This window comes from Chelonus insularis, unplaced genomic scaffold, assembly GCF_013357705.1.
Source record: "Chelonus insularis isolate UGA/USDA-ARS -01 unplaced genomic scaffold, ASM1335770v1 contig_139_pilon, whole genome shotgun sequence".
NCBI classification, from domain to species: Eukaryota; Metazoa; Arthropoda; class Insecta; order Hymenoptera; family Braconidae; genus Chelonus; species Chelonus insularis.
This window is the reverse complement of record NW_023276379.1, coordinates 1,757,050-1,780,765: the sequence shown is the minus strand read 5'-3', so window position 1 is coordinate 1,780,765 and position 23,716 is coordinate 1,757,050. Positions and strand designations below refer to the sequence as shown.

At 30.9% G+C, this 23,716-nt stretch overlaps 6 protein-coding genes across 7 annotated transcripts; 5 read left to right on the top strand and 1 right to left on the bottom strand.

Annotated features, from left to right (window-relative positions):
* Positions 1-31: 31 nt before the first annotated feature.
* LOC118074893 (protein Abitram) lies at positions 32-1,557 on the top strand. The gene is made up of 4 exons (XM_035096426.1): positions 32-179; positions 262-393; positions 471-542; positions 637-1,557. Exon 4 carries the CDS (start codon positions 767-769, stop codon positions 1,469-1,471), a length of 705 nt encoding a protein of 234 aa, XP_034952317.1. The 5' UTR covers positions 32-179; positions 262-393; positions 471-542; positions 637-766; the 3' UTR covers positions 1,472-1,557.
* A 36-nt stretch (positions 1,558-1,593) lies between these two features.
* On the bottom strand, positions 1,594-3,624 carry Coq2 (ubiquinone biosynthesis protein COQ2, mitochondrial). The gene is made up of 6 exons (XM_035096423.1): positions 3,480-3,624; positions 2,702-3,273; positions 2,489-2,636; positions 2,187-2,380; positions 1,921-2,109; positions 1,594-1,844 (listed from the first exon to the last, which is right to left on the bottom strand). The coding sequence occupies exons 2-6, from the start codon at positions 3,245-3,247 to the stop codon at positions 1,671-1,673; spliced, it is 1,251 nt and encodes a 416-aa protein (XP_034952314.1). The 5' UTR covers positions 3,248-3,273; positions 3,480-3,624; the 3' UTR covers positions 1,594-1,670.
* Positions 3,625-3,860: 236 nt separating this feature from the next.
* Positions 3,861-5,705, top strand: Dak1 (cytidine/uridine monophosphate kinase Dak1). The gene is made up of 3 exons (XM_035096424.1): positions 3,861-4,126; positions 4,377-4,714; positions 4,784-5,705. The coding sequence occupies exons 1-3, from the start codon at positions 3,958-3,960 to the stop codon at positions 5,078-5,080; spliced, it is 804 nt and encodes a 267-aa protein (XP_034952315.1). The 5' UTR covers positions 3,861-3,957; the 3' UTR covers positions 5,081-5,705.
* An 816-nt stretch (positions 5,706-6,521) lies between these two features.
* Positions 6,522-11,037, top strand: LOC118074870 (nose resistant to fluoxetine protein 6-like). Its single transcript, XM_035096385.1, has 12 exons — positions 6,522-6,876; positions 7,738-7,955; positions 8,051-8,271; positions 8,369-8,460; positions 8,541-8,734; positions 8,826-8,995; positions 9,070-9,238; positions 9,299-9,501; positions 9,595-9,727; positions 9,815-10,004; positions 10,071-10,213; positions 10,481-11,037. Exons 1-12 carry the CDS (start codon positions 6,651-6,653, stop codon positions 10,862-10,864), a joined length of 2,343 nt encoding a protein of 780 aa, XP_034952276.1. The 5' UTR covers positions 6,522-6,650; the 3' UTR covers positions 10,865-11,037.
* A 5,810-nt stretch (positions 11,038-16,847) lies between these two features.
* On the top strand, positions 16,848-18,706 carry Hand (heart- and neural crest derivatives-expressed protein). Its single transcript, XM_035096200.1, has 3 exons — positions 16,848-17,193; positions 17,320-17,999; positions 18,245-18,706. The coding sequence occupies exons 1-3, from the start codon at positions 17,112-17,114 to the stop codon at positions 18,395-18,397; spliced, it is 915 nt and encodes a 304-aa protein (XP_034952091.1). The 5' UTR covers positions 16,848-17,111; the 3' UTR covers positions 18,398-18,706.
* A 3,371-nt stretch (positions 18,707-22,077) lies between these two features.
* On the top strand, positions 22,078-22,881 carry LOC118074779 (PBAN-type neuropeptides-like). 2 transcript variants are annotated; one of them, XM_035096235.1, is made up of 3 exons: positions 22,078-22,193; positions 22,280-22,480; positions 22,551-22,881. In XM_035096235.1, exons 1-3 carry the CDS (start codon positions 22,103-22,105, stop codon positions 22,802-22,804), a joined length of 546 nt encoding a protein of 181 aa, XP_034952126.1. In that variant the 5' UTR covers positions 22,078-22,102; the 3' UTR covers positions 22,805-22,881. The 2 variants fall into 2 exon arrangements, with proteins under 2 accessions (XP_034952126.1, XP_034952125.1); XM_035096234.1 differs by having other exon boundaries at positions 22,545-22,881.
* The last annotated feature ends 835 nt before the right edge of the window (positions 22,882-23,716 follow it).

Genomic DNA, 23,716 nt, shown 5'->3' with positions numbered 1-23,716 from the left:
AGAAAAAAGGATAAAATTTCTTGAATCCTCAATTTATATTCATTATACTTATAAATATTGTATAAAGCATTATTTTTATAAGAAAAAAAGATTGTCATTACATTAATTGTAGTTGTTTCTATTTTTTATTGAATATTACGATTTTTCAAAAAAATAAACCATTACTCTTTGGATGAGAGGTTAGAAATTTTTATTTTACTCAGATATTTAAAATATTTATAAAGAAAACTGATTTCTAATATATATATAACTTAAATTAAGGTTCCTTAAGAATGATATTTTGAATATTATCTTGAATCATTTATTATGGAAACAGAATACTATAATAAATTAGCTCTTCATTATTCAGAATGTAATAAGTACTATTATGAATGTCAGAAGTGTGAAAGAGAAGTACGTTGATACTTTCATCATTAATGAAGGTAAATATTTTCTTAAAAACTACCTTACAGTTAATACTTTAATTTTAGTTTTTCTGGCGACGAATATTTGGAAAGTGTACCCAGGCCCATATCAATTTAAAAAAGTGTATGCAAGAACAGGTATAATTTTTTTCAATTTATTCAACCTATATATTTAATTGTATGTAAAATTATTCTCTTAACTATATAAATTATTATGTACTATTTTATTTAGAGACGTATTCAACAGACAGAAAACATTAAAAAATCAAGAGAAAGGCAAGAAAAATTAAAAGAGTATTTAGCTACACATGAACTTCCTGACCTGAACATCTTCGATAAAGTTTAAACAATATCTAAACATTATGAAACAACCATGTGAAATAAAGAATTTAGATGATGAAGATGATGGTTTTAAGTTTCCAGAAGACTACAATGTAGATGAAATGTTAGATGAAGTGCCATTGGATCAAAAATTACCCAGTGTTACTGATCGGTACTTTACTCCCTTTTACAAAATTGATGCACAAAAACCACACAATGATATTTGTATTAGAATCCATAGCAATCGTATTTGTATGTTGACTTTAGCTCCTAGTCATGCATTACTCCAGAAAGGAAAAGAAATAGAAAAAATCAGTTTTAAAGTCACAGATAAATTAGATAGGACTAACAATAAACTATCGGGGAAAGCTAAACATGGAGCACAACCGCTTCAAGAAAATTCAAACATTTGTATCATCACTAGCTCCGATGGTGAAAATTGGCCAATAAAATGTTGTATGACTGGAAAATTAATTGAAGTTAATGAAGCTCTGCAAGAGAATCCTCTATTAATTAAACAATCTCCACATAGAGGTGGGTACATAGCAATTGCTTTACCAAATATCAAGGCCCATGAAAAAATGAAAGATATTCTTTTGAATGAAGATCAATACCAAGCAGCTATAGAAGAACGTACAATTGCAGAGAGAGATAATAATTTACATGGTACAATTACTGTGAAGAGAACGAGAGATGAAGATAATGGGGATTTAAATAGAGATGAAAAAATAATAAAAACAGAGTAGTAAGCATATGTAGTAGTTTATTTACTTTAATGATTATTTAATTTAAATACAACACACTGTAAAATATATTTTCCATTGAGGTAAAACATAGGTCGTTTTAAAATTTATCATTATGATAGTAATTATTTATTTATCGGTAATGGTATATTCTTTGGTTTACTTATCAATAATGAAAAGCAACTCCAACTTTAATTTATTATCATAACGGCATTATTGGTTGTCCTTCAATGGCACACTCCTCCTGAGAACTCTGGTTTGAACTCTTTAACAAATTTCCTAATACTATACCGGTAAATAAAATAAACCCTACTATACTATTAGATATAAATTTTTCAGCGCAATCAGTTGGATCATTAATCTTTAATGTACTAATCTGAAAATAATTTTTTTACATTATTATTCACATCCAATAATTCCTTTTTAATTTAATCAATAATATTAATACTAACTTGCTCAGCAAGATGACCAGCAACGAGAGTTACAGCCGTATAATACGGCCAAGTTTGACCAGATTGTACACCAGCTATTATTAAACTAGTTATCATAGAAGTTCCAAATCCTGATAAATATAAATTAGTTCTATCACCAAATTTTAATGCTGTTGACTTTATCCCTAATCTTAAGTCATCAACTTTGTCCTGTAATAATTACTTAGATAATCAACTGAGGAATTTATTATTGGAAGAGAACAAATATAATATTTTTTTACTTATACCTGATGTGCGTAAATGGTATCATATAAAATAGTCCAACATATTCCAGCAGTATATAATGGCAAGCAAATAGACCAATCACATGAACCATGTATTGCTGACCATCCAAGCAAAGCTCCCCAATTAAAAGTCATTCCCAAAACTAATTGAGGCCAGTATGTTATTCGCTTCATTAATGGGTAAAGAATTACTAATCCTAGAAAACACAAATCAGTAAATCAATTAAATTTCAATTAGAATAAAAATAATTTGTCTTAAAATGGCAGTATTAATTGTATCATCAAACCATTTATTGTTAACATACCTAGTGAACTAGCACCAAGAAAAACACTATACCAATTAAGTTGAAGCAAAATAGCAAGTCCAACACTTAATTGTCCTCCAAGGAACATCAGTGCTTGAAAATTTGTCACTTGACCAGCCACTAAAGGCCTATCTCTTGTTCTCGCTACCTGACAGTTATGAATTTTAAATCTTCGATAATAATCCATCATCCATCATCAATTCTCTCATTTACCTTCTTGTCAATGTCTTGATCCCACATATCATTGATTGTACATCCAGCCCCTCTCATCACAAATGCACCTAGTCCAAAAAGAGCCAACATATGAATATCTGGTAATGCCCCTGGAGTAGCTGCCATAGCTATACTCCAGCTACATGGCCAAAACAATAACCAAGATCCTATTGGTCTATCTATTCTCATAAGCTTCATATATGGCTGTACACGTGATGGAAAATTGTTGACAATTTTTGCAGCAATATTCAAGTGTCTTATCTGCTTGACAATTATTACTTCCTGAGGTGAAAGACATTTTGAATGCCATCCAACTCCACTTGAGTTGATACAAATATCTTTCGTTCTTTTCAATGCATCATTTGTAAAAGTATTTAAATGTTTATTATTATTGTTGTTATTATATACAAGACAACGAGTATAGATATCTGAACAATCACAAACTTTTATACCATAAATTTTTAATTGTTTATATCGACCATGCCTCCAAGGACTTATTCTCAAGAGTTTCGTTAACTCTGATAACCTCTGACATGTTTCAATCATATTGGATTATTTAAACAGGTTTTAATCTGTAACAAAAGATAGACAATGAAATATTTCAACAATTTATCTAATTGAAATTTATTGCATAAATAAATTATCATTATATTTGATTGTTTGATATTAACAGAGTAATAAATAATTAAATCTATTGATAACTTGTTATCAATTATTCACGTGACAATTAACAATAACATTTACGTAATTCTTTTTAATATCAATAAATATTTTTCACCTTGAATTTTTCAGTCATTATTTAGTTACACAAACTGAGGAAATTAACACTCGTTACATAATTGAAATTCACTAAAAACAACAAACTAAATGCTCAATACTTAGCATGAAACCATGCACGTTTCTAAGAACAGCACAACTTGAAGTTGTCATAGCAAATTGATTTTAAATTCAATGCAGACAACTTCAATCTATCAAATTATCAATTTAACCCAATTGTTGAATTATAAGTAATGAGGTTTATTGATTGTAAATATTAGATTAAATTTTTGAGTGGCCAAAAAACATTTTTTCGATAAAATATTTATTTCAATTAATATCTTTATATGTTAATTATTTTAATTAAATACTTAACTGAAGAATATATTCTATAGTTAAAAATTCATTTCCGCTATGTAAATAGTACCCATAAAAAAGTTAATAAATTCAAGATTGATAAAAAAAAACATTAATAGAAATAATGAAAGTTTTTTTTGGAAATGAGGAATGTCGGACAGTACACATTTTACTTTTCCCAATCATTCATTTCAATAAGAATTAATCAACAATCACATTCTCTTTCTAATAACCATGGGCATTTAATGCAGAATAATAAATTTCTTACTAATTGGATTTTTTTACTTTCATCAGTTTACAAAAAATTTGATGGTAATTTATTACTTTTGTTAATGAAAATTCTATTACTTGTTTAAAAATAAATTGTTATATAAATAAATTTCTATGTAAATAACCTCTAATCTATTTACTGTGTGAATGATCTAGCTTTTAAGATTGCCGCGTTTTCAAGTGGTATAACCTCCATACTACGTCTCATAATAAAAAGGAAAATTGTTTGCACTATTGTACCATTATCAAGCCACGTCAGACTTGCATTTTATGCTCAATATAATTGTTATAGGTTTGCGACGTTTATCAGTGACAATTATGCAAAAACCTGAAGTATTATTTATACTTGGTGGACCTGGTTCTGGGAAAGGTACATTGTGTTACCATCTCGTCAAAAAAACAGGCTATGTTCACCTGTCAGCTGGGGACCTCCTTCGTGAAGAACGTGCAAGACCCGGCTCTGAATTTGGTGAGATGATTGAAACTCATATTCGTAATGGCCACATTGTCCCAGTAGAAGTAACATGTAGCTTATTGGATCGTGCGATGCAAATGTCATCAAATCCTCAAAAACGATTTCTTATCGATGGTTTCCCAAGAAACCAGGATAACCTAGATGGCTGGACCAAGGTAAAGGTCAAGGAGAATTATTTGTTTAGATAGAGTTTGATGATTTAAATGTTTCTTTTTTTTTTTTAGACAATGACAGATAAAGCAATCGTTAAAGGTGTTATATTTCTCGAATGCAGTCAAGAAGTTTGTACACAACGATGCATTAATCGAGGACTCAAGGGCAGTGGCAGGAGTGACGACAATCCGGAATCATTGATCAAAAGGCATGAGACTTTTATTAATCAGACTATGCCAATAATAAAGTATTATGAAGAGCGTGGATTGCTTTATAAATTCAACTCCATGAAACCACCTAAAGCTGTAGTTGCAGATGTTTGTAAGAAACTTGAAGAAATTGGATTGATTGATGAAGATAAAATGTAATTTGATTCTTTATTTATGATATAAAAACTATTAACTAATTTACGTAATCTGGAAGTCAATGATTACTTTGCAGAATTTCAAGTACATATAATGTATGAATCATGTTAACTATTATCTATGAAGGTAAATGACCGTAATTCTTAAGAAGTGGTTAATTTTGGTGTACGCTATAAAATTTTTATATTAAGATAGAATTAATTGAGTTGACAAATGTACGGTCATTCACCTTTATATTACCTAGTGATAATTTATATCATAGTTTCTTTTAAATAAATTTAAGATGAATGACCCGAACAAGGTAATAAGTATTGCGAAACATTCCTTCTGAGAAAAATAATATCCATTTTTCATTATTCAAATCAGTAAAAGGGCAATGTATTTTTTGGAGATGTTGTAAACAAACTTTTTAATATGTCTTTATAGAGATTCAGAATGAATATTGAATTAATCATGTAATGTTACTATATTGTCTTGTTGTGAAACCACAATTGTGTAACACTTTAATAGGAAAAAAAAATACGAGCTATTCTACAAAGAAATTCATACCATGACTCCGAAATGATACCCAATATAATTTGGATTGTTAATTCATATAAAAAATAAATAAAAAAAAATTTTCAAAAAATTTCACCAAGTTTTTTCTTTGATTTTAAATACGCTGTTAACTGATGGAATATAATTTACTTGTAATTAACGAAAAAACTTTGAATTTTTTTTTTTTTTTTAACTTAAAAAAGAAACTCCTCCAGCTTATGATTATATGAAAGAGGTGTGAATTGGCGAACCTTCTATGGTCACTAGAGGGTTCGCAGAAAATTCGAATGGCTGTAACGAGGTAGGTCGTACGATCCTTTCACAACTCTCGAAAATAAATTGAATTGGAGTGCTTATTGAAAAAAAAAGTGGAGTCATTGGCCGGACATTAACGAAGAAGTGATGGTAATTTAATCGTTGCTCAATGCTAATACATACACTGCATGTGGAGAGAGTTGGATTCGTTGTTGACGACTGGTTTGTTATGGCATGTCCCAATCTTTGAAAACTCCACGGCCAAGTATAAAACCTGGGAGCACACAAGGTAGTTAACCCGGACAGTTTGATTACATACAAAATTACCTCAACTTGGACTATTCTTACACGGTGAAAGACCTATAATTGGGTGATCCTCATTGATTTTACTGCAGCGCAATCTTAAAATATATTCCGCTAAAAACAGAGAGTGTTGCCCAGGTATTTGCAAACTTGCTAGTGTTCTCTGGCTCTTTAACAATAGATAGACGAAAACAGACAAGATATTAGTTGCATTTACAACGATATCGCGATAAGGATCCAAAGCATCGGGATGCATACAAATCCAATCCGCGTCGCTACCCCCATCATCATCGCTTCGCGCAATATATAAGGCAATCGGACATTCTTCATCCAGACAGTTAACGTTCGGTCTTCCCAATTGATACCATCGGCATTACGAGTGCACCTCAAACACTCAGTGATTGTTCTCTTCACCGAAAGTCATTTGGAACTGTCCGTACAGTTATTCTACACAATCATTCAAGAGCTTTCATTCAGAATGGAGCATCGGTTATTATTTCACTTCTTCTTCTTTTCTACGATCCTGCTCCCTGTGTTTTCTACAACCATTAGTCGTGAAGAAGTTAAAAGACCTGAAGAAATTCTTCTTAATGTCCTGACAAGACCATTAATATTTGATGCCGCTGTGTCTTCAGATGATTGTCGCAAGGATAGTGAGATCTATCGTGATGCTCTTCGGAGTTATGAACCCTGGGCTTTGCAAAGTAAGTAAATTAACTTCTTCATTGATTTAGTATCAAGTTCGTGGTATGTTCTTGATGTGCATTCTATTGTAATCTGTTATTTCTGCTTGATGATACATTATTTACTTAGAATTATTCGTAAAATTAACGTTTATTTTATCGAGAACTTTTTTTTTAAATAAGAATCAATGAATTTCAATGATATTACGTCGATGAGCTAATAAAGTAGGTCAAAGAGATGTATAAACGTCCTTGTCCAGGGGTTGACTTTAGCAGATTATCATATGACCGTCATTAAACATACAAACAACTCATCATCGATGATATTGATATATAAACATTGATGAATTTCACGTTGATCTTGATAAATGATCATGAGCTCAATATTGCAACACGTATTTAGAATCATTTACCTTGAACAATAATTTATTTCTGCATCAAGAATAAACCACACTCACGCGTTGATAATTAAATTATACAATTCATCATTAAAAAAAAAAAAAATTGCATAAGTATTAAAATAAAACAAACTGTTTCTCAAAGATAATTAAATTGCGTATTATGAGCTTACGATTAAGAATATATTGTATGAACTTTATCTTTATTGTAAGTTATAATCGATTAATTATCAGTCGCTATTACGCAAGAAGGCTTCTCTCGTTCATCGGCTCATGGGAAATCATTCAATCATTCATTTTCCTCATGCATAATTGACATTTTCCGCATTCAAGAAGATATGCTTTTAATATCTTATTGCAATTATGACTTGAACGTTATCACAACTTTTATATAAATTTCAAATCATCTTATTAATATAATAAACATTATCAACTCATACTACGCATATAATAATATACACTTACTTATCACTTAAATTTTTAGTGTACGATGCATCGGCTAAGATTCCTGCTGGAATTATCACTGGTAATTATAAACAATTGGGAAACTATGATGAATGTCTAAGAGTCAAGAACCTTCATGGATTTGTTGGTAAAGCCTGTAGTGCTACTGTTTCATTCAAACTCACACGAGATCATGACGGAAATGATCATACAGAAGCAGATATCAGTGATTTATTGATCAATACAGGATTAGCTGCGGTAAGTTTATCAAAAATACTGCTTAAACTGATAAGAGTTCATTGAATTGACAACCTACATGACAGTAGTTCTTACCCAATAATCATTTATTCTAGGGTTTGACCAACTGGACCTCAGGTATTACTGTTCCGTATGAATGGCTTTGGTGTGTTCCATCCTCTTGTGGACCAGAGTCAATTAGAGAAGCATTAGAATCGTCATTAAGTCTGTTAAAACATGAGGGTAAAGTTGATCTCATCATCAATATCACTGAAGACGCATGTCATACATTAGATTCGGATCATCCAGTCTTCTTTCTCGCCGATTGGCTTTACATGTACACGAAAAAATCAAATCAAAGTTTGATGGTATAAAAAAAGCAGACATTAAATGATCTATGACCGATTGAAATTTTGTTCTCTTATCTATGGCAGATCTTTATTGATCCTGTTTGGTGGGATCGTCATGGCCAGCACAACTTATGACCTGGTTAAACACTCAGTCTCTGAAAAACCGGATTCCAAAGGTAAATGTTAATTGAGATATTAAGATTGATAGAATATCTTCAAGCTGAAATGTCACATTAATGATGAGATTTTTTTATAGATAAACGACACTTGATATTAACTTCATTTTCCCTTTATACTAATGGTAAAAGTCTTATGAGTACTAGAAGAAATGAAGAAACAATTAATTGTCTTGATGGTTTACGTTATTTGAGTATCTGTTGGATTATTTATGGACATACTTATTATCTCCAGGTTGTCGGAGTTCAATTGGATGTCAGTAACGTGTCTAAAGTGAGTTTTCATTCTTTAAAAAATATAAAGCATTAAAAATATTGGCTGCCATGATGTTAATGTATTCATCTTATTATGTTTTTATAAACAGATGCATGAAATTTGGACTAATCTTCTTATTCTTAATGGGAATATTGTCACCGATACATTTTTCCTTCTGGGAGGTATACTCCTGATGTATTCTGAACTGGGTAGAAAAGAAAAAGAGCCTCATGGTTATAGTTTAAATGTTGGAATGCTTTATCTTCATCGTTATCTTCGGTAAACAAATCTATTGTCTATGACTGATTTCCGCAAGCCTTTCAAGTGTTTAAAATACGTCAATGGGATTGCAGATTAACGCCAGCTTATGCTATTGTCATTGGATTTTATGCAACTCTTTTTTACAAAGTGGGAAGTGGACCACATTGGAATACCTGGGTTGGAGCTAATAGAGATTTTTGTGTGGACAACTGGTGGACTAATTTACTGTACATAAATAACTATGTTGAAGTTGCTAATATGGTAAGTAGAGTTTATTAAAAAAGGAGATGAAAATGAATTCATCAATTTTTATCTATGCAGTGTATGTCACAATCCTGGTATCTCTCAGTGGACATGCAGCTCGTCTGGATGTCACCAATTTTTCTCTATCCTCTGGTTGTCTTAGGGATCAAACATGTGGTTTCTATCACAATTTTATCGATTGGACTCATCATTTCTGTGCTTACTCCATTACTAATTACCTACTTTGAACAATTAACTGGCACCATGATTTATTATCAAGAGTGAGACTCCATATGATAATTTTAATAAAACCTGATAATTATTTTATGTCTCATTAATTTATTTTTTTATTACTTATTATCGATTTCCGTTAGGCAGACCGCCGTAGCCAACGTCTATCTTCAAATTTACACTAGAGTGTATGCCAGGTCAGGGCCTTACATTATTGGATTAATTGTTGGTTGTTATCTTCGACATATTCGCAATAGAAATATGAAAATGTCTGGAGTAAGAATTTCTTCCCATTTTAATATTTTCAAATAATTTGAAAAAACATTAATTATTTAATTTATCCAATTAAATTTTTATTTATAGACGCTAGTTTTTTGTGGATGGATATTTGCTACTCTGGTTGGTTGTGCTGCAGTATTTGGACCTAGAGGAATGTACTTTCCTGAACACAAATATGATAGCCTTGAAGCAGCATTTTATGCAGGATTCCACAGAACTGTTTTTGCACTCTCAATAAGCTGGGTGGTGATTGCCACAGTTCTTGGCTACGCAGGTAATTATTATCATTTAATTGAGACACTTATAATGACGCAAATTTCATACTTATCCTTCATTACAGGTCCAATTGGTGCCTTATTATCCTGGTCTGGATGGATGCCTTTAGGAAAGCTCACGTATTCCGCTTATCTTACTCATTACCTCATTCTACTCTACAATGCTGGCAGTGTTAGGACTCCAGGAAATTTGACCACATTCGGAACTGTAATTAGAACAATTATATGTCATAAACTCTACTAATCAAACATTAATTCATAATGTCTATCATTAACCAGTATAGTTAATTATGCGGAAAAACCATGCTCGATTTAGAAAAAATGCTGGTAATAATTATAGTTATTAAATACTGTCAAGTTTGTCGGAAAGTCCTGTTTCATTTGCATCATAATTGTATTGAGAAATTCTGTAATTTTAATATTCATTGAAAATACGTTTTTAATCAGTTTAAAATTTTTGAATTTTCATTTACAGATACATATTTTCCTGGGAAATCTTGGACTCACCATGTTAATATCAGTCATTCTGTCACTTTGCTTTGAGATACCATTTATTCGTCTTGACCGACTTCTCATGCAAAGCAACAGACGTCGATCCTTTGCAAGTGCATCATATAAACCAAATATCAGTGGATTTGGCTCAGGTGAATCTACCAACGAAATCTACAGGTCGTTCGATGACGTCTCATCCACCGTATCTAGGTCTTATGATGAAATATTTGATCGATATCCTAAACTCAAAGTCGAAAGAATTTATGATTCAGCGGTAGTTACAGATGTTATTGACACATCACCAAATAATTTGTCTAATCTTAAAGTTCCAAAAAAAGAGATACATATCGTTCATGAATATTCTTGAGTGATTGTAATATTTCATGACAAAAAGAGCATCGAATGGCATTGTTAGCCGAAGTACAATATTTATTTAGAAGAATTATTGTTATTAGGTGAATAATTTTATAATTATTTTTATTATTAATGTAGTTTTTACTTTTAGAGAATTATTGTAAACATAAGTACTTAAATATTCATTGATCATACCCAAAACATTTTATTCATAGCAACATTATTAATAAGTTAATAAAATTAGATTGTTGAAAAATTCTAGCGTTTCATTACTGTACTTTTTCTAATTGAATATGTGAATTTACTTATTACATTTTTTTAAAGTTATTAATCGTTTAAATTAATCAAAAAGAGCTGTAATAAAAGCATTAAAGTTCAAAAAAATACGTACATAAATTGTTCTTGTGAGTTTAAAAATCTTGTTTTTAGTCAAATTAACTCATTAAAGAATAAGTTAATGATTGTTGGGTTAGTCATTAGATTATTTTTATCATAAATAAACCAGATTCTTGTTTTGATTGTAAAACATGAGTAAATATTAAATAAATTATAACTTTTTACTATAACCCAATTTAGATAAACAATGCAAAGTGTAAGGATCATGTTATTTTAGAACTAAAATATGAACGTAATACCAAAGAGATACTTGGAATAAAACATTTTGTAATTTATCAACCCATTTAAAAAGAAAAATAAATTAATGATGATAATTATTCAATTCTGTGTTTATTTATGAATCATCGATGATCTAAATTAAGTTGTAAAATAAATTGTAAATAAAATGTTATTAATTATTTAAATATTTGAGTTAAAATGATAAACTGATATTTAAAAAATGGATGTCAAAGATTATCAAACCACTTTATGAATGTGTATTCTATATGCTCATTAAGTAGATTAACACATTTTCGTGAATGACTTATTGGCTTTGGTTGAGTAACGTCTGCATCACACCCTGGCCCCCTGCAGATTTGTACCCTAGGATATTAAACAGTAGAATACATTTCCTTATTGTCATTGGATTCTCACATGTACCCTGATGTTCCTGGTTATAGACATCTGCATGCTTCTGATTGTTTCTCTAACACCCTATTGCGGAAAACCAAAGCTTCCTCATACACTTTTGGTCTGAAACATCATTTTGAGAGTTTGTGAACAAGTATACATAAGAACTTAGTACAGTTTTAATTTTTATTTGAATATTTTCATCTAAAAATAAACTTTGAGGATAGAACTAAATTAGTATAATCATTCTTACAAATGATATATTTCCGGAAACGACTGTATTAATCGTTACCAATTTCCTAACTCTACTCCAGCTCCGTAGAATGTTGTGATTCATCAAATGAACGTAAAAAATTCTAAAATACGAACACGATGCCGACAAAGATCACACATCGTGCCTTTTTTAATACTGACATTTTTTGAAGTTTTTCCTATCCTTTGAGGCAAATTTTTTTCAGTATAAATTAATCATCTGATCATTCGCCTACATAAATTTTCAGTTTTTGCTACAATTAAAGTTTCAACATCTTCATTAGTTTTGACTATTATAGATTCAATTATTTTAAGAAGATATTCTTAATAATTTAAAGTCATTGAATGTATCAATATTGAAACTTTTAAGTTATTTGTATGACGTTTAATGATTGATGATGATAATAATTAAAGAATTGTTGATACCTCATTTCGAATTTCTTCATATTAATTGACAATAAAGATAACGAATTTGTTTACATAAAAGACCAGACGTCTCCAATATTAATTACTCTTCTGTTTATCAATATGTCCATCAATCGCAATAAAAAAATTTGTTTTTACATTTGCACGAGCGTGATGGTTTTTTTGTTTTATTGATGTCATAATTTCTCTTGTCTGCTTTTTGACGAAGGAAGTAACAAAGAGATATGGAAAAGTGGCGATCTTTTCAAGTGGTTGTCATGGTTGCTTCCTTTTTTCCACATCTTCAATATCTCACTCCTTAGATGTTTTTTAAATATTAGAGTAAATGAAATATATCTAAAAAGATTAAAAATTAGGAAATGCTCTATATCAGTAAAATGATACCAATACTTTTTTTTGAAGTGAAGAAGCTTCTATGGCAACTAATTCGATTCTTTGAAATTCACCGACCTATCAGAGATTACAAGTGGTTGAGAATGTTTCCCAAATTTACTATTTTATTATCACTAGTTAATCTTATCTATCAGGCATCATATTAATAAATGCTACACATATATTAGATGAATATAGAAATTATAAAAATGACTATTTTTACTTAGTGATCGTAACAGAAGCTCAACAATCTTTTATCAAAAGTATATAGAGGAAATATTACCTTGACTTTAGATACTACAGAAGCAGAGGATGAGAGTGTTCTGGTGTTGGATATAATGCTATTATGATTATTATTTCTCTGTGGTGAAGTTTCCCTCGTGAAAGTTATGAACTAATAATTATGATAGCAAAGTGCACAGGGGAATAAGACGATAAAGATGAAAGGGAAAAAGAGGAAGTACCAAAGTGCGCCTGCTAGCATTGGAGGAAGAGAAAGGGGCTGGTCTATAATTTGAGGGTGGATACTCGAGCTAATACGAAGAAGGGTAACTCCCGTAATCACTCTCAACGATCTAAACCAGACACCTCTTTTTGATTTCCAACCAATTTTTCATCCACCACTTGGTCGTGCTATAAAAAATAATTTTTTTATTCAACACAATAATTAATATTTTTAAAAGATATTTATTCATTTTAGCTCACTTGTTTTAATGTCCTCTGCTTGTGCTCTTGTATGATCAATTCTTGAATTATGTGAATGAAAATTTGTAAATTGTAGTGTAGAAAGGATGAAGGATGATGAAAAAAGAGACCACACGTGTCATCGACGATGAAAAAATAAATAAATCTCAGTAGCTGTTGCCGATATATCGCAGAACATCACCATCGAGGTCTCTATACCTTCTGTTTACGTCTGCAATGACTCTCATGCGAGTGAGGATGAAGGAATTGGCCTACTTAATTAAAAAAATTATTCAGTATTAGAAAAGTTTTAATGAAAAAATTACCAAGCTATAGTGTGTGATTACTAAAATAATCAATTAATTTGTTAGGTTAGGTATTTGTTTGAAGGAGAGTTATTGGAAAAAATTATACTTACAATTCAATGATAAATTTACTTATTATTGAAATGAAAAAGAAAATGATTTGAGGAAGGAGTATCTTCTTCTTCGGGGCCATGTGGTGTTTTAAACGATATCAAATCATGCTTCGTACATCGTATACCGCCACCTAAATATAGTTTATTGCGTTACCGAGTAGCAATATACAACATATATTGAACGTCAAAGCGAACGTCAAAGTCATAACATGAATTTATCTGGATTTTTTGCAAAAAATCATGTCAGGCCACATCAAAAACTCCAATAGATGTTTTTGTCATTTAATAATTTCTATCCATTAACTGAAAACTTATTTGGCGTGGTTACTAAAGAGTTGACTTCCTCCACTTGAAGCTCTAGAACGTGTTATTAGATAGTTTGTCATAGCAGAAGCCCAGGAAGGAAGTTGTTATAGCAGGTGATGCTTAGAATGAGTGTGGGTGGCACACGTCTCTTTATTCACTGTAGATAATCTTTTAAGTTCTACTCCTTCATCTTTAGCCTTAAAAATCCTGTGGACTTTGTCAACCTAAAAAACCTAAACATATCACTCGTGCACGTGTTACTTTCTGTATATTACTCTTTTCCTACGTTCCTTCATTCATTAAACTTTGACTATGAAGTCATCAATGAATCCCTACAAACGTGGAAAGATTGTAAAAAATTTTTTTCACATATTTATTGATTTACTGAGAAACATTGAGGGAAGTGCTTTGACATAACATCTCGCCGAAAATTTTAGTGTGTAAATAAGATATAAATTTCGTTGTCTATTTAAAAATCACACGTTGAATCGTCTTCTACCAGTCCATAAATAGTCTGGAGACTGTCAAAATTTTTTTTAACCATTCAATTGACCCTTAATTTGGCAAACAGGAAAAATTATCATTTCCGTATTTTCTATTTTTTTTTCTTCTACTTTATTATCCAACACTTCACCATTTTATCTAGATATTCAAATATTTGTAATTGAAGCAAGTTTTTTTCATTCATTTCTATCACTTGATCCAGTTGTTGGAAACCTGTGACATGTTAATAATAATTATTAATACTGTTGAAGTTGATGGATACATATCTAGAACAAACAATTCAAAGTTTTCTTAATTCGCGTAATAAATCAAGAAAGAAAGTTAAATTGAATGTTATATCCAACGTCACTATATAGAGTTCTTGTATATTTATTTGAGAGTTTTTTAAATGAACTTCTTGGTTGCTGGAGTGGTTTTATCTGCCTCTTTCCCAGGCTTGCGCCCCCCAAGACTCGCTTGAGTGGATGACCATAGCAAAAACAACGCTTCTACATGTCGCGACATATTACTGTCAGTAAAATAACTCACTAGAAACGTGTGACAATGTCTTTCTAAGTCTCTACTTGACTGTTCAACAAAAAGTTATTGAAAGTCAAGAAAAGTTTGATTTATGATCAAAAAAACATATTATTTTATGCAAAGAGGTAAAAATATTTGGAGTAAAAAATATGGTTTTGTTGGATACTATTTTATTATTGTTGAATCCTTAACATGTGTCATATTTCTAAAATACTTACTCTTCCTTTCGTCACAGTTGTCGACGTCATGGTGGGCGTTTATTACATACTGACAGAAGATTCTTTACATGAAATTTGATCCAATAAGTTGTAGATATTTTTTTCCAATATTTTATTTATTATCAATTGTGAAGTGATTAATATATCTTTAGCATTTAATTACACTTTAATCAATCAGAATGATAAGAGTGAATTATTGATCCATCTAAAACTACTTTTCAAATATACTTTTTCAGCTCCAAGTGTTTCAGGACATCCTTGAAAAAAAAGAAACCATTGGAGGACTCTTGATGACAACGTTATCATACTTTAACCACTTATTCTTTCAACAAAATTTATTACAATGTTAAATAAATTTTCACACGGATTTTAAAGAGTAAGTACTTGAAAAATTAAACTGTTAATACTGTCTGTATTTAAGAAAAATTCTCACGCATCCACTTGACCAGGAAATTTATCCTCGATAGTCAAGTTCAAACATACATCTGATGTATTTATTTTTAAAATATCGTTGAGTTTACTTGTTCAATTTTTTTATAACTTTTCAGGCCCAACAGAAGATTCCAAGCACAATCAAATAGCTGTCACATGTGCGACAGACTTGATAAGTACTAGACAAAGTTGAGGAAATTCTTGAAGATGCAGTTTTACAACCAACATATCATTGTCCTAAATCACCGAAACGTATGTAATTTCAAAGGCATTTTCTCAGCTAATATATCCTCAGTATTATTTTAAAGGGATTCGGGTTACATTTTATTACGGTCAAGATGCGTGTTTTCGCCCTTTTTACGTCCCATTCATCCTCAAGGGAGGTCGGCGCCAGCCACGGAAGTGTAGATTTTTTTACCAAAAGATTTTAGCGCCGGAAGTTTCCTTTCCTATTATTCAAAATTCAATTTATCAAGATAAAAACTAAGTTTTCTTGAACAACTTAATAGTTAAATTATAATATAATTATTAAGAACACTTTCAATTTATATTGAATCACTTGGAAATGATTTACATTATCACAAACATTCAAAATGAATAAAAATAAAGTAAATTAACAACTTCAAAAATCCAAGAGATCAAATCGCTGATACATACCCACAAATCGAATGTTCTCCTGAAACCTTAAATCATTTCCCACTCCAAGTTTGGATCAATTTGCTAATTGAATTGTACCAACATTCAGAAGTTCTTGAAGCGCGTAGGTGCATGAAACTCCGCCTACAGGCGGAGCTTGCGTTCAACATTAGGCTCTTCCCACTTGCAACTTAGCCTAGACAGCATCCCCAAGACTACGAATTCATACCCATAGTTTTCTCCCTCTGATCGTTAGTATGGTGATGCCAATGCGTGCTGGATCAGTGTTACTTCGACAGCATCTTCAATCGCGCACGCGTCTAAAAGATTGTCAGTTCGCCAGTTCTTATTTTTTTCAACCATTTCTCTTGCTTATTATCATTTTGCAGTGAGCTTTTTAGTGAATAAATAAGTGCTAGTGACAATTGGTTTAATTATTAGTGATATTTGTTCATTTAAATTCAAACTTTTCTTTTTTTTTATAAACAATGTTGGGGGGATATGAAGCTCAAGCGGATTATTATCCACAATGGCATCAACCCTATGACTACGTCACACAACTTCCTTATGGTAAATATTTTTTATCAATAATTGTTAATAATGTATAAAACATTTTTATCATGAACAAGGCAAATTGTTTTGAGAATTTGTTAAAATTAGGCGGAACTTGATCAATGGTGTTTGCTTTTGATTTAGGTACCTTGGGCATTCCTGATGCTGACAGCCAGTCAACTTATTGTGGAGCAGACTCAGGAATCTCCGGAGGAAGTTCTGGAGCAGGAAGTCCAGCAGCATCAACACCACCATTAGTAATCGAAGAACTTGGAGTCCAGGATTCAATTTATGGATCGTCTATTCAGCACTACACTCACTCTATACCTCAGCAGCAATATTCTTCTGGTCTTCACTATCCTCAACAGTATCAACAACAACCTCCAACCACTCACCAAAGTCCCAATCAGGAAACAGATCTCAGGCTCCAAAATGACTACTCCATGTCTGCTTCTCGACATCAAGTCAATATTATGACGACTAACAATTCTCCTGCTCATCTTCAATTGAATCTTCACCACCATTTGAACTCTGTCAATCGTGATGGTTCTTCCTTAGTTGTCAGGCCAAAGAGAAGGAATACTGCTAATAAAAAAGAACGAAGACGTACTCAGAGCATCAACAATGCTTTTGCTGATCTTAGAGATTGCATTCCCAATGTTCCGGCGGATACGAAATTATCGAAAATTAAAACCCTCAGATTGGCTGCTTCATACATTGGTTACCTCATGGCAGTTTTGGAAAGTGAAGAAGGGGAAGAACCACAAATGTTCCGGGCAGAAATTTTATCTCATGGGAGAAGATCTAAAACTCAATCAAACACTGTAAGTAAATTATCTTGATTTTCATTAATATAAAATTAATTGTCATAAATAAAACTTATAAGTTATTTTATGACAATTAAAATATAGTATTTATTTTATAATTTACTGTAACCGTTCATTGTTATAACAAACTTTATTAGAGTTATTGAAGAACATAATATGAATATTTTTTTTGATTTAATCCCAGGTTGTTTTTGATCTTAACAATGTTTAGATTAGTAAGTTTTTTAATGTTTGGATTGCAGAATGAAGCATGTCAGAGTCTCAGTAATTTCCACGAGGAGACTGCAAAGAGCAAGGGAAGAACTGGATGGCCACAGCACATGTGGGCACAAGAATTAAAACAAGAATCTTCATCAACCACAACGTCGGCGTCTCTATCAGTTGGTCAGTCATAATAGAATCTTTTCATTAGAGATAAAAAAAATGTAATTTTCAAGAGAGCTGAAGCTTTAATCCACAGATTATCCGCTAAAAAACTCTGATGTAAAAAATATATAAGCCCAATCGTCTGTAAATAATTGATATTATTATAAAATAGTTTTTATTCGGTGTACTAGTAGTTAAAAGATTTATATGTGTAAATAGAGTGTCTTATTATAATTAATATTAATGTTAAAGCAATTCTGATAACTCATTAATTATTTTTGTTTGAAACTTAAAAAATTGTTACTAATTATTTTAAGCATTCACCAAAGAGTATTTTAGACTGCAAATATTACCTGCAATTGCAATCAATAATTAGCTATTTTTATTTAAAAAACATTTGGAGTTTATTACTAATTTTTTATCGTTGCAATTTCAGGCTTAAACTTTAATGAATAAGTTTGTAAAGTTTTGTATAAAGATCAGTCAAAGTTGAAGACAAAAAATAAAATGGAAAAATCACTTAATCTTGTGAGAAAAAAATTATTTTTTTAAACACTTAAAGATCATTTTCTCAGTCTAATTCAAAGTGAGAAGTGTAAATGATACTTTAGTGGGTTTCTCAGTAAAAACTTGATCTTAAAACAAAAGATCCCTTGTTTTTATATAAATATACTCATTAAGGAATCTCTTCTTTATTTAAAAAACTTTTCACCTGATAAAAAAACTCTTTGATAATAGTTCAAGGACCCGACTTTATAAATTCCACATTTGTTTTCATTCCCACGAGGGTTATTTATCTTTTAAAAAATAATATTAAATATTTTTGGTATTTAAAAAAAACAAAGAAATTGATTATTACTCCAGATTTTCTCTATTTTTTTTAGAAGTGCTTTTTTTTTAAATTCAAACTAACCAATTAATAACTAATTCGATAAGTGTTTCAATTTTTTATGTTATCATAAATATGTGCTAATTAATTTCTTATAAGAAGTAATAAAATTTTTTTTATTAATAATCTCATAAGATAGTCAAGTCCAAAGGGATCAAGTCTAGATTAAAACAGAGTTTGAAGAGCAGACGATTCTTTGGTCAGTGGCCCCAGAGTGGCACCAGGAGCCACATAACTCAAAAGTCTGTCGAGACTGCACGTTGGAGTTGGATCAAATTTCTACATAGATAAGGATATGGTGTAAGTACTCTAAAAGTCATTTCCGTCAATGACTAATTGACCATCACATGTAATCGTGCATAAATAAACACCAGCTAATTAATTATTGGTAAAGAAATAAAATAAATACATTTGAAACGGAATGAAAATTTTAAATTAAGAAAAGAATGAAAAAAAGGATATAGATTCTTCACTTTTATCTACTGAAAATAGTGGAAAAGAAAGTGAAGATGTATTAGTATAGCTGCGTAACTACTCAATAAACTCTCGTCTTGATGCAGCCCAGAACACCTTCCACCAAGGCTTTAAATCCGGGTAAACATTGTCAGAGCCTTGCGTTATTCTTAGTTGCTACTGAAGGAAGTGAAGAAACTATGATCTGATGAGTTGTAAGATTTAGTTTTCAATTGAAAACAAATTGATTTAATTAACTCCAAAAATTCCTATATTATTCAAATAAATAATTTATCAATCAAGTCTTTTAAAAAATTAATTACCAACATATTTTACTTTGTTTATTACTTAAAAGCTTCATCCAACATTATTTTATCATCTCAGTTCATAAATTGAATCATTTATCAATATTTATGTTCGACTAGAATTCATGATTAAATTAGCTGAAAGCATTGCTCAATAATACTCAATAATGGAGTATAATAATCAAAAGATGCTTGAATAACAAAGATCAAAAATATAATTCAATTATGAAAGTTACCCCTGATGACATAAACTCGCCCAGTGTCAAGTCCTTAGGGAAGGAATTATTCTATTGCGGTTAGACAAGTACTGAATAAATGAATCAATATCACCATCACCCTTCAACTCTACATGACAATTGCTCAATCTTGGTGCAAATTTATTGATGTCTCTTGATGTATCTAAATGATGGTCATGGTCTGCAATCTGTTGTCGATTAAGCCGTCATTCCAAACCAGAAAATTAGGACTGTTCCTTTCAGTAAGACCACCAAGAAATCACTTAGCTCTCAAACAAAAAACTTGTAAAACTAAAATTGATTCTGAGTAAGACATTTAGAAGGCTGATGTTTAAAAAATCATCAAGATGAAGCATTTGTTTTTATCATAAATTGTCACGTATTAGTCATATAATATATTTAATTATATATTTATTGTCTCAGCACGTACTCAATGTAAACCCAACAGATAAAAATAAAAGACGTAGTTTATTTTTGTAGTTGGGCATTGAACGTTTACATTGGCTTTTGGGTCTCATTAAAAAATGAATTAAATCGATTAATCCGAGAGGAGGCGTTTCTTCCAGATACACTAGGATATCAGTTAGATGACTAATTGGAATTTCAAGTAGTCGACATAAATAAAATCCTAGGGAATGTACATATATCATCATTTTTATCTTTATAGAGAGTTATTATTGGATCATTTCATTCGCACTAATGGTGAGGTGGATGTTATTTTGAATTAAATACTCATCTCTTTCAACAGAATTTCATTGAAAAATATAATGATACATATTCTTAATCATCAAGAATGTGAATAAATTACAGAGATAATTTTTTTTATTACCTTATCAAATATAACACCAATACTGTGTAAGGTATTTTATGGTGTCAAACACGCTTCATTGATGTTCAGAAGATTCTTAGAGTTGATCCTCAAATTAAATCCCACGATTGACAGGTTTAACTCTCGACTGATTGTCGAAGGCGAGTTCACGGGGGCGCGACATCCCTATCTCCATCTATTACACGGTATGGGGTAGAGCTTGGCAAGGAAGAAAAAACTCACGTACTTGCTTGACTTTTGTAATACTCAAGAAATTACCGTGGCAAAAATAGAATTTTTAAATTCTTGATCATTTTAAGGTCTTGCTTATTTATTAATACATCAAAATTCTGTAATAAATTTTCATCAATAAAAATATTAACAGTTTAATAAAAATTATAAATCATAAAAAAATAAAAATGACTCATTTGAATTTCTATTTACTGTATTCAATCAAATTAATTTGATAATTCTATTCTATTCAATTTACATCAACTCCAGATGTTACTTACTACGCAATTAAAACGCTTAGAAACGTTAGAGAATTTTTTAAAATCATCTAAGCATTATTTGCTATGATAGATTGAATAGGATTCATTGCCAAAAAAACTTATTCAACATTTAATTCAATTTTTTTCATGAAATACTCTCTCGGTTTTTCTTTCTCAAGCGTGGGAGAAATTTCCGACTTTTCCAGTACATTTAATTTATCAAACACCTCCGGGACTCATCGAGTATGGGCGACTGGAAGTCTCAATAAAATGGAGACAAATCACCAGCTTGTCGAGATTGTTGCACACGGGTGGTGATTCTAATACAATGTTGGATTGTACATGTACCTGTTCTACTTTTTTCTATAGAATTGTCCAACAAACACAAATGTAAAATTCACCATAGTGAAAGAACGTAGATAACCTCGGGGATTTCGCACGTGTTTTATAACGTTGCCCTTTACCCCTCATCCCTGTGAGCTACTATAAAACCTGAGAGTCTCTCTCGAGTCTGTACCACTTGTTGGGAAACAACTGTGAGAAGAGACAAGAATGTTTCAGTTAAAAGAGTTGAATCTCTGTGCTGGTGTCTTGGCAAGTCTTTTTCTGGCAGTTTTAATTGGCTTAGCATCCGGTGATTACGGTATGCATATTATCATATCTGAGCCATCAATAGACAACACTTTAACATCAAACATATTACTTAAGTGGATACCTTTTTATTATTAGCTCACGGCTTAGATAACGAACTATGTATTGGGTCCAATTGTCAAGACCGTTCTGGAAATGGCATAACTGGATCCATGTGGTTTGGACCAAGGCTTGGACGTCGTCGAAGATCTGGTCCAGCTTTTGAGACTGATGAAGAAGAAATAAATGCCATAGCTAATGCTATTAACTCTGGACCATGGGCTTTGATTGCTTATCAGGGTAAAAAATTTTTTTAATCAATAATATTACTAATAATTTAATAATAAATTGGATTTATTTGAAGGCTCAGGAGATAAAAGACATTCAACGCAATTTACACCACGACTTGGTCGTGAATTAGGAGACAACTTACAGCAAAAAAATTACAAGCTCGATCGTGATAATCTACCTCATTTGGTTGACAGTTTTCTTGATGCTGAACAACATCGTCATTCCTCACAACCTCCATTTCCATCACCATTCGCACCTCGTCTTGGTCGGTATTTAACTCTCAATCCTTCATCACCCCTTGGACATCGATTTCGGCTTGTAAAAAACTATTAGCCTTTCATTTATCACTTCTTGTGTATTAATTATGGATATATGTATTATCTGTAATTTTAAGACATAGATTAGATCATTTATTGATGAGAAGAAATAAAAATGCATATTTATATTTGTATGAATGAAAAATGTTAAATTATTATATTGTTCATAGTATCAACATTAACTAAATCTTCTCATGTTCTACAAATACAACTGATAATTGATAAAAAAATGTATACATTCAAGTAGTATTTTATTTACTTGGTCTAAAAATATTAAAAATTAAGTTTCAATTTGTTATCTAATTTTTGTTGACTCAATGAGTACCTGATATTTATCGTAACCCAATTTTACATATTTGGATGAACTACTTAAACCTCTTATTATTCTTAAAATAAAATAACTTATTAAATTCACAGTAAATAAAAATTAATTCTTATGATCTACTGATCTAAATATTCTAATGAAAGAAATTTAAGAGTAATTTTTTTTTTAATAATTAAAATCAATCTTTCTGACAACTTAAGATAATTATATGCTAATAAAATTTTTTTAGGATTCGATATGAATCATTAGATAGAGTTAAAAGGTTATCAACCCTGAAGAAAAAATTCAAAGCTTTCAAATGTAATGTTAATAAAGTTAATGACAGAGAACTAGAAAATTCGCAACATAACGTAATTCGTAGAGGCCGGAACTAACGTGGGCCATGTGGCAATATAACGGCAGTCATAATCATAAAACATAGAAACACTAAAGACGCAACAGAAGCAACCTAGATGTTGAATATACTACATATCTACACACCTCTTCTTCTCTTACCCTCATAGCATTTTCTCTGTTTAAATTTTTTTCTTTTATATTACACTCAATCATTTTTGCTACAATATTTATTTAATTTTCTTTTCCTCAGAGCTCGACAGCTATGTT